General features: G+C 35.5%; 1 protein-coding gene across 1 annotated transcript; it reads left to right on the forward strand.

Moving 5' to 3' along the window:
- Window positions 1-980: 980 nt before the first annotated feature.
- LOC145613779 (uncharacterized) lies at window positions 981-5,779 on the forward strand. The gene is made up of 2 exons (XM_081668833.1): window positions 981-1,172; window positions 3,266-5,779. Exons 1-2 carry the CDS (start codon window positions 981-983, stop codon window positions 5,777-5,779), a joined length of 2,706 nt encoding a protein of 901 aa, XP_081524959.1.
- The last annotated feature ends 5,355 nt before the right edge of the window (window positions 5,780-11,134 follow it).

An 11,134-nucleotide genomic window follows, 5' to 3' on the forward strand; every position in this document is an offset into this window, starting at 1 on the left:
TGGTTATTGGTAAATATTGTTTCTCTTACTCCTAATTAGTAATTCTAAATTGATAAGCATATTAGAACCTCAAAATTGTACTCGTATTATCTTTACAAGTAATTATTAGACACTAGAATGAAACTTGAGTGTGCACCAACCCCCCACTCAATATTGTCGAATTTCCCCCACTCACTTCCTCTGTTTGACGGTTCAAAAAAAAACTAATTTGCAGCCAAATTGCATTTATATTGCTGCATGCTGCCTTTTTAGCTTCTACTCTCAACTCCCAAGTCAATGGTTTAAAGGGAGGAATGTTATGTTCCTATGTATATAGAAATGCATAATAAGGGCAGTGGCGGAGCCAGAATTTCTAAGTGAAGGAGGTCAAGAATATACCTATGTATATATAATTTTGCAACTATTGAATTGATTACATTAACTTTTAAAAAAAAAAAAAACAAATTTTGTTAGCTACAAGATTTGATCCTTTGACATCTTGCATACTAGCACACGAAAAAAACTAACTGCTCTACACCAAAATTAATGATAATTAAGAGCAAATTTAATTAATATCTTGAGCCAAGGGGGAGGCTGATATAGGTGATAATAGTTTCAGTTTTGTTTTTGCGGGAATTTCTGTTATTTCTTATTTTTGTCGTTTTGCAGTTTGTTATGTGAGGGAATCTTTCTGTTTTAAGCTTGTGGCTGTAATGAGTTTGTTAATTGCTACTTAAGGCAATTATTAGCTGTAATTGAAGTTTAAGAAATCAATTACAATCCTTATCCTATCTCTCTTTCTCTATCTCTTCTTCTCTCTCTAGATTCTCTGAATCTTCTTCTCATTCTGTTCTTCTTCTTCCTCTCCTGTAATTTCTCATCTTATTCTCCCTTTCTGAAAATATCATCATCCTTACTCATTCATCCTTATCAGTGGTATCAGAGCGACCCGCTGCTCTTATTCCATTCTGGCACCAACCTTGACAACTCGGGTAACTAAGATGGAAGCTCAGCTTGCTGCATTGGAGAAACGGTTTGCTGCAGTAGAAACTCAGTCTGCTGCTGCTACTCAGCAGTATCAAGAGATTTTGTCAATGATGCAGAAGCTCCAGGACAGCATGGCAGCTAAACATGACAGCAGATTTTCTGCTTCTGAGGATCGCGCTAAGGCACCTAAATTGGGGTATACACCTGTAGACACCCATTTGTGTCTCCCCAAAACCAAACCCAGTGATGAATGCCTTGCACGTTGTGTTATTATCGAATTAGGTAAAAGTGGTTTGAAAGTCGAGTGTTGCGGTTTAGTTTTAATTAAATTCTTTTCTCTCTGTTTTTGAAAATGACTTTATTTATTTGAAAATAGCCGAACCAGTTTATTTTGGTCCATGCTAAGGGTCCAATAATAGTGTAGATGGATGGGGCTCGAAGAGACCTTTCTAACGATATATTATAAGCCCGATTCCGATGAATATTGAGGAAGTTAGGACCAATATACTAAACTGGGTCTGGTTAATTATTTAAATACGGCCCAATGATCTAGAGGAGGGCCCAATATTAATTATTGTTCCTAAAATCATTAGGATTAATTATAGTTTTCTAGAAGTTTCTAGAAAGTTCTTTTTAATTCTAATATTATTAGATTTAATAATTAATTATTTTTAATAGATTTTTATTTGGAATAAAATATTGTTTTGTTATCTTAAAAATATGTATTTTATCTTCTGTACGGATTCTGTAGATCAAGTTGATTAAAGATCGGATTCCGCGTGAAGAAAACGCGCTAATACAGGCTGTCGCCGCGCGACAGACCCTGTCGCCGCGCGACAGACCCTGTCGCCGCGCGACAGACCCTGTCGCCGCGCGACAGACCCTGTCGCCGCGAGACAGACCCTGTCGCCGCGCGACAGATTCGATTCCTGGCGACAGCGTGTAGTTTTATTCCTTATCAAATTCTATGATTTTTCCGGACTTTTTCCTTATAAATAGGGTCCGAACCTCTGTTTTTAACAAACAATTCTCTTTCAACTTTCATCAATTCTCATCAACTCTCATCCTTAATTCTCTCTATTCTCTCTCTTGAGCAATATAGCTTATTTTCTTTCTCTCTCTTTCTAAACTAGCCTTTTTACAAACAATATTCCGCATTCACAAAGACTTAGAATCTCTTAGCCAAGTTCGAAGTTGCCTTTGCCCCAGACGTGAAAGGTTGATAATTTCTGAGGGTTTGGTCCAAAACTAGTCTAAACTTTATTTAACTTGATTTCAATTTAATTCTTTAATTCTTTAATTATTGTTTATTATTTTCATTGAAGTTTACTAACTTGTGTATTTTGTTATTAGAAAGAGGTACGAGGCTTCAAAGTAAGTAGATTAGCTTACTCTCTATTTCTTTCACAATGTAGAAAGCATGTTTATTAATGTTTAATTCCTAGTATCATGTTAGGATGTTATTTTATGCTTTCTAGTATCATGTTTAGGATGCCTTTACTCTTTCTAATATCATGTTAGTACCATGTTAGGTTTAAAGCTTTGATCTTTATTGCTTAGTATCATGCTAGGATTTGTTATTAATCTTGTTAGTATCATGCCTAGGATCTTGCTATCATTGAGCTTTATTATGCCTTATCATGCTATTATCGTTATTATTATTATTGCTTTATTTATTATGTTGCTTGATATTATTTATGTTTTATTGTTATTGCTTGATCACACCTTTTATGATTGTTAAAGGGAATTTGTACTTGAAATCACGCTTAATAAGATAATTAATAATTTTGTTTAGGCTAATGTGATTTTAACTCAAGTGATCGCCAATAATAGTTTTATTTGTGCATTAAATTTCAACCAACATAGATTAAACAGGGTAGGTTTAATATAATGTTTGTATGTTATTCGAAAAGCGCGCATGAATACGAGCAGAACAAAGTAGAGGCCTATTTTATAGGGCGGGTCCTTTCTTTTGTAGATTGGATTCGTACCTTCATCCCCGGACCCTGTTTGGTTCAAGACCTTATGGAGTAGTTGATGGTCCTTTGGATTGTCTTTTGGGTTTACAAGTTCCTAAAACTTGTCGGCGACTCTTTTTGCTCTTTTTCTTTCCCTTTGGAACGCCACCATACTTTAGTGTATGATCACAGTGGGGTTCAAGTTTGGGGTTATCATAATGCTTGAAATATTCCCTACAACACCTAAACTTGATTTCCCTAAGTTTGATGGTAGTAATCCTAGACTTTGGATTAAAAAATGTTGTAAGTATTTTGTGTTGTGCAATATCCCTGATGATCAGAAAGTTGATTTGGCATCATTGAATATGGTTGATAAGGCAGAGAACTGGGTATCTAGCTATTTGGCTAATCGTGTTATGGTTGATTGGAATGATTTTGTTATTGATGTGTCTAGTAGATTTAAGGATGAAAAGGGGATAAATGTGGTAGAAGAGTTTAATAAGTTGCAACAGATTGACAGCATTGAATCATATGTTGATGAATTCGAAAATTTGAGATCTATTATGCTGCAGAATAGCTATGTTTTGCCTGAGAAATATGTGTTAGATAGTTTCATTGGGGGGTTGAAACCTAGCCTAAGACCCTTTGTAAGGGCGTTTAAACCTCAGAATATTGCTGCTGCAATTGAATATGCCCGTTTACAGGATGAAACCATTAATCTCACCACCCAGAAAACACACAGACCACCCTTAATCCACAAAACAAACTCAGCCACTTCTGTCACCCAGAATCTACCACCCTTGTTGCCTACCCCACCTTTGAAACCTTCCCAACCACACAAACCAGCTACCAAACCTTTTCAAGCTCACAAATATGTTCCTGCAAATGTTAGAGCTAAGAAAATTGCAAAAGGTCTATGTTATTTTTGTGATGCACCTTATGATAGAAATCATAAGTGCCCATTCAAGGAGCCACAGCTATTTACAGTTGAGGTCGCGGGGGTGGATGAAGTTGATGCAGCAGTGGGTGAGCTGGAGGATCAGGTGGATGAGCTCACTTTGGACCCTAGGATATCTTGGTGTGCTTTATCAGGCAGCCAGAATTATAACACTATGAGAATTCAGGCAACTGCAGGTCTTACCCTTTTGCATACCCTGGTGGATTCTGGCAGTACACATAATTTTTTGGATTTGCACTTGGCTAAGCAGTTGGGGTGTCAGATAGAACAAATTTCAGATCAATCTATCTTGGTTGCTGATGGAAATCACTTGCTGTGTCAATCAGTCTGCAAGGATTTTAAATGGAAAATAGGGAAACATTCTTTTACCTCGGATGTCATGCTCATTCCTTTGGCCAGTTGTGACATGGTTCTTGGAGTCCAATGGCTGAGTACTCTGGGGTCCATTTCTTGGGATTTCAAACATTTGATCATGAGATTCGAAACTGCCCAAGGTCAAATGGAAATTAAAGGTTTATCTGCTCAAAAGCTTAAGGTGGTTAAGGAGGGTTCAGCTCTTAAAATGATGACTGGTGCTGCTCATATCTATATGTTACAGGTTGCTGATTTGGGTTTTTCACCCAGTCCTTCCTGTTTGATACAATTGACAGAAAATGAACAAGAGTTTGAGGAGTTACAGGCACTCAAGGAGAAGTTTGCTGTACTTTTTGAGGAGCCAACTGGATTACCTCCAAGCAGGGGCATCTTTGATCATAGAATCACTCTTGAGGGGTGCAGCACAGCAGTGAATATCAGACCTTATAGATATCCACTCAAGCAAAAGGATATCATTGAGCAACTGGTTCAGGAAATGTTAGATAGGGGCATAGTCCAGAATAGTACTAGCCCTTTTGCCTCTCCAGTTGTTTTGGTGGGCAAGAAAGATGGTTCTTGGAGGTTATGTGTGGATTACAGGGAGCTGAACAAGAAAACTGTAAAGAACAAGTTCCCTATTCCTGTCTTGGAAGAGCTTATAGATGAACTTGCAGGGGCAACTGTGTTCAGTAAACTTGATTTGAGAGCTGGATATCATCAGCTCAGAATCCATCCAAATGATGTGTTCAAGACTGCATTTAAAACTCATCAAGGGCATTATGAATTCTTAGTCATGCCCTTTGGGTTGACTAATGCTCCTTCCTCTTTCCAAAGTTGGATGAATGTTGTTTTTCAGCCTCTTTTAAGGAAGTGTGTGCTGGTCTTTTTTGATGACATATTAATTTACAGCAAGTCCTTAGAAGATCACTGGAATCACCTTGCTGCAGTTTTTGCTATCATGGCTCAACATTCTCTTTATGTTAAGTTGAGTAAGTGCTCTTTTGTTACTAGGAAGGTGGAGTATTTGGGACATTTTATCTCTGGAAAAGGGGTAGAAACTGACCCAAATAAAATCAGTGCAGTGAGTTCTTGGCCTTGTCCTGTTTCTGTCAAGGATCTCAGAGGTTTTCTTGGTTTGGCAGGCTATTATAGAAAGTTTGTTAAGGGATATGTTGTCATTAGCAAACCCCTCACCAATCTTCTTAAAAAGGGAGCATTTGAGTGGAATGATGCTGCTCAAAGTGCATTTGAACAGTTGAAATCTGCTCTAGTGAGTGCACCAGTTTTAGCTCTCCCAGATTTTTCAAAAAAATTTGTAGTGGAGACTGATGCTTCTAAGACTGGAATTGGAGCAGTGTTGATGCAGGATGGGCACCCTATTGCATTTATTAGCAGGGCTTTGGGTCCTAAATGGCAAAAATTGTCAGTCTATGAGAAGGAGCTACTGGCCATGGTGTTTGCAGTACAAAAATGGGAACAATATCTTTTGGGATCCCATTTTATAGTCAAAACTGATCAAAAAAGCTTGAAATGGCTGTTATAACAAAAAATTTCAACTGTCTAAGTTAATGGGATTTAACTATGAGATACAATACAAGTCTGGCAAGGAAAATACAGCAGCTGATGCCTTATCTAGAGTTACTGGTTCTGAGATTCTGTTAATGGCTCTGACTGTGATTGAATCAAATCTATCTCAGCAAATTAGAGCTAGTTATGCACTTGATGATAATACTGCTGCTATTGTTCACAAGTTGAACAACAATGAGGTGGTTCATGGTTTCAGTCTGCAGGATGGAATTTTGAGGAGACATGGTAGAATTGTGGTGGGTCCAGATGATAATTTGAGAAAGAAATTGATAAATTGGCAGCATGCTTCTTTGGAAGTTGGTCACTCAGGAAGGGATCATACAGGTAAAAGGATGCAAGGCATCTTTTATTGGAAAGGAATGATGAAAGATGTGAGCCAGTTTGTAAGGAAATGTGTTGTATGTCAGGCTTCTAAGTATGATACCTCTGCTAAACCTGGTGCTTTATAGCCCTTGCCTATTCCTGAGAATGTTTGGACTGACATTTCTATGGACTTTATCTCTGGTTTACCTCTATCTATGGGTAAAAATGTTATTTTTGTGGTTGTGGATAGATTGAGTAAATATGCTCATTTTATGGCTTTAAAGCATCCTTACACTGCTATTGAGGTGGCTCAGGTTTATTTAGACTATGTCTTCAAATTGCATGGCTGGCCAAGAAGCATAGTGAGTGACAGGGACCCTATATTTCTTAGCCAATTTTGGAAAGGTTTGTTCTCTCTACATGGTGCTGAATTTCTTCTGTCAACTGCCTATCAGCCTGAGACTGATGGCCAGACTGAGGTGGTCAATAGATGCTTGGAAGCTTATTTGAGGTGTGTCACCAGTGACAGACCCAAGGATTGGTGTAAGTACCTTCCTCTGGCAGAGTGGTGGTACAACACTCACTTTCAGAGTGCTGCTCAAATGACTCCGTATGAGGTGGTTTACAACCAGGAACCACCACTTCATCTTCCTTATTTGCCAGGTGAGTCAAGTAATGCAATTATAGACAGGAGTATGCAAAGGAGAGAAGAAATGCTGGCTGTTTTGAAAGCAAACTTATCTAAGGCTCAGCATAGAATGAAGGCACAGGCTGACAAGAAAAGATCTGAGAGAAGTTTTGCTGTGGGGGATTGGGTTTGGTTGAAATTACAGCATTACAGGCAACAGTCAGTTCATTATAGAGCCAACAGCAAGTTAGCTGCTCGTTATTTTGGTCCTTTTCAAGTTACAGCTTGCATTGGTAAAGTAGCATACAAGCTGAAACTGCCAAGTTCTGCCAAAATTCATGATACTTTTCATGTATCTCAGCTGAAAATTTTTTCTGGCAACCTACCTGTTGTGGCTATTATTCCTCCCTTGGATGAAGTTCCTGCTCTGCAGCCTCTCATTCCTTTGGCAATTCTGGATCAACGTGTGAAGCATGTTGCAGGACAAAATGAGAAGCAATTGTTGGTTCAATGGCAAGACAAGCCTGCTCATGAAACTTCTTGGATTTCTGCTGCTGATTTTGTTGCTCAGTATCCGGGTTTTGCTCATACTATGACTTGAGGGCAAGTCAGTTTTTAAAGGGGGAGGGTATGATATAGGTGATAATAGTTTCAGTTTTGTTTTTGCGGGAATTTCTGTTATTTCTTATTTTTGTCGTTTTGTAGTTTGTTATGTGAGGGAATCTTTCTGTTTTAAGCTTGTGGCTGTAATGAGTTTGTTAATTGCTACTTAAGGCAATTATTAGCTGTAATTGAAGTTTAAGAAATCAATTACAATCCTTATCCTATCTCTCTTTCTCTATCTCTTCTTCTCTCTCTAGATTCTCTGAATCTTCTTCTCATTCTGTTCTTCTTCTTCCTCTCCTGTAATTTCTCATCTTATTCTCCCTTTCTGAAAATATCATCATCCTTACTCATTCATCCTTATCAGAGGCCAAGGCCTCCGCCAGGCGCCAGCCCCCCTTGGCTCCGCCCTGATAAGAGGCATTCATGTAATTACACATATGTACAAATGAATATATACTTTGGTATCATCGAATGATCAAATAATACCACTTAACATATGGTAATACTATATATATGCATATAATGCATTATAAATATCCATTCAATTGTATTAAATTTATGCATAAATAGTACCACTGAAGATTTTATGGTACCCCCTCCGTTTTTAAATACTTACTCCACTTTTCTTTTCCGGCTGTTTTTAAATACTTGCTTAATTTCCTTATTTGGAAAGATCTTACAATATTTAATTAATTTCTCTCACATACTGGACCCAACATATATCATATTTTATTAATTTGATATTCTCTCTCCTCCAATTTTCTCCACTACTTTTACTTTATATAATTACTAGGTTTAAGCCCGTGCGATGTCCGGGTTGTTTATTGAATTTTAAGATAAGTATATGTCAAATTTTAAAATATATCATTGATACAAAATTAGTTAAAAATTGATGTGTTTTTGTGACGATTTAAACTATGTAGTAGGCATGTAATGACTAACTATAATAATATTGGTGAAAAACATTTCTTGACCCGTAACCTGAAATAATGACCCTGTTTGAAATGACTCGTGACACCCAATTGACAGGTCTACACATAGTAATAAACTTATATTAGATTGTGAAGTATATTATTTTAATTGATTTGAATATATTATAAATAATGAATGTGGTACAATTTGAACTAATTCCTTTGCTCCAAAAAATATTATGATAAAAAATAAATTTATATGATAATTTATGAGAGTTATGATCTAATTATTTTTTGAATAAAATTATAATTCAATTGTACATATGAAATATTGGTATTTAATCGAAAATAAAACTCTAACTTAACAATTTTATCCTAAAATTCTTTTCAAATTTAATTGAGAATAGAATTCTAAACTAACTTTTTTATCCTAGAAATTGAATTCTATATTACTCTATCCTACATGGCGCGACACTTGATGAAAAGTTAGAACACCAAGTGTCGTTGTCTCGTCACTTGGCTAAAAGTTTAGTTTAGCTTTATATATTAGTTATACTTCCTCCGTTTTCTTATACTTGCAACAGTTTGACTTTTACACTATTCATGTACTCCACTTTGACTAGCTTTGACGATTTATAGCTAAGAAAAAATATAGTCATGTGTGATCTTGTTAGATTCGTCTTGTTTTATACTATTTTAATATCTAACGTTTATAATTTTTTCATATTGCTAATTAAAGATATAAACGACTGAAATAATGCATCGGCAAGCGTGAAAAGAGAAGTGTTGCAAGTAAAAAAAACAGAGGAAGTATGATTTATTCTTCCATCCACCCCACTACCTCCATATTTTATTAGTTTCTCTTAAAACTCCGCTCATGAAGAAATGGAACAAGTATTTAAAAATGGAGGAAGCACTATATAAGTATTCAATAGAACAATCAGCATACGGTCCCCCATCACGTGAGACAATCTGACCAAAAAATAGGTGGGTCCACCTACAAACCTCTCTCTTCCTATCTCTCTCCTTTTTTCTTTCTCTACCATATATTTAAAAAATATTTTAATCATTTTTATGTATTTACAAATATATAACATTCCTGCATTACTACTTCCCTCTCTTAAGTTATACTTCCTCCGTTTCTTTTTACTTGCAACACAGGCTTGTGGCACGTGTTTTGAGGTCAGGTTTATGTAATGTAAACGGATAAATTATTCATTATAATTTTTACAAATGATACTTAACCATATTCTAATCTTCGTGTAAAAATTATACTGATAGAATCGCTCATTTACCGTCACTAATCATCTCCTAAAACTGTGTGCCTAAAAGGTGTGTTGCAAGTAAAAGAAAACGGAGGAAGTACTATACAACTAATTGTCTTATTGTGTGCTTCATCCTAACCCCGTTCGTCATTGTTGATGTAAAAATGCAAACAAGTTAATAATATTCTTTTATAAGGTTAAAATTCCTTAAGGGGACATTTGAGTTTAAAACCTGAATACTCCCTCCGTCCCTTTTTTACGTTTTTATTTTTAAAATTACACAAAAATTAAGAAACTTGAAATAAAATAAAGAACAATTAAACAAAGTACAATGAGGATGACAAGACACTAATTGATTTATTTATATAAAACAAATACTTCATCCGTCCCTTGTTGATGGTAACTTTTGCCATTTTTGGTGACTCAAAATGTTAGTCACATTTGCTTTTTTCAAGTACCATTAATATTATTTTTTTACCAAAATTCTCTAACATTTGCAAAAATATTTGTGCAAATTTAACTAACCCATGTAAATTTTACTTTCCCATGTACGTTAATTACTTTCTCTCTCTACTTTTTGCATACCCAATGCAAATTTACTTTTTCAATGTACTTTATTTATTTCTCCTTAATTCCCGTGACTTTTTTGCGAAAGTGACCATCAATAGGGGACGGAGGGAGTATTTGAATAACATTTATTAATGCACATGTCATCAATCTTTTGAAAATAAAAAGCACCAATAACATTTTTTGGTGAAAAATAAAAGGACTAATTATATTCATCTAAAGTGATGCACATGGATTCTAAATTTTTTAAAGGAATTTAATAAGAGTGAGAATGAGAAAATAAGAGTGAGAAAATAGAGAAAGCTTTAATTACAAAACAGAAAAATAGGTATAATTTGGGATATTTGGTAAAAAATTTACTTACTATAGACACCCATTTGTGTCTCCCCAAAACCAAACCCAGTGATGAATACCTTTCACGTCGAACCATAATCGAATGAGGTGAAAGTGTGAAAAGTCAAGTGTTGCGGTTAGTTTTTATTAAAATCCTTCTTTCTGTTTTCGAAAACCCACTCTATTTTATAAAAATGTCCAATCCAGTTTATTTTGTTCATTATAAGGGTCCAATAATGGTGTAGTTGGATGGGGCTTTAAAAGACCTTTCCAACGATATATTATAAGCCCAATTCCGATGAATAATGAAGAAGTTATGGCCAAAATATTAAACTGGGCCCAAACCGGATTTTACCTACGACCCAATGATCATGAGGAGGGTCCAAAGGTTTAATCCTATTCCTAAACTAATTAGGATTGATTAGAATCTTCTATAAGTTTCTAAAATATCTTAATTATCCTTTTTTGAAAAGATAAGATCATGGAATTTGATTTGAATATAAACTTTCCTTCTTTAAAAACTTTCCTAATTCTATTCGGATTTAAAGACGTTCAAAGATAGTCAGATATTATTTTCGTGCCTCATATTTTTTATCCAAATTTTATATGGTTGAATAGATCTTGAAATTATCTTTCCAATGATATATTATAATAATAAATCCAAGCTATAACGAAAAAGATATTAAAGATATACGAAA

The sequence above is a fragment of the Chenopodium album genome, chromosome 25 (genome assembly GCF_948465745.1).
Source record: "Chenopodium album chromosome 25, dcCheAlbu1.1, whole genome shotgun sequence".
NCBI classification, from domain to species: domain Eukaryota; kingdom Viridiplantae; phylum Streptophyta; class Magnoliopsida; order Caryophyllales; family Amaranthaceae; genus Chenopodium; species Chenopodium album.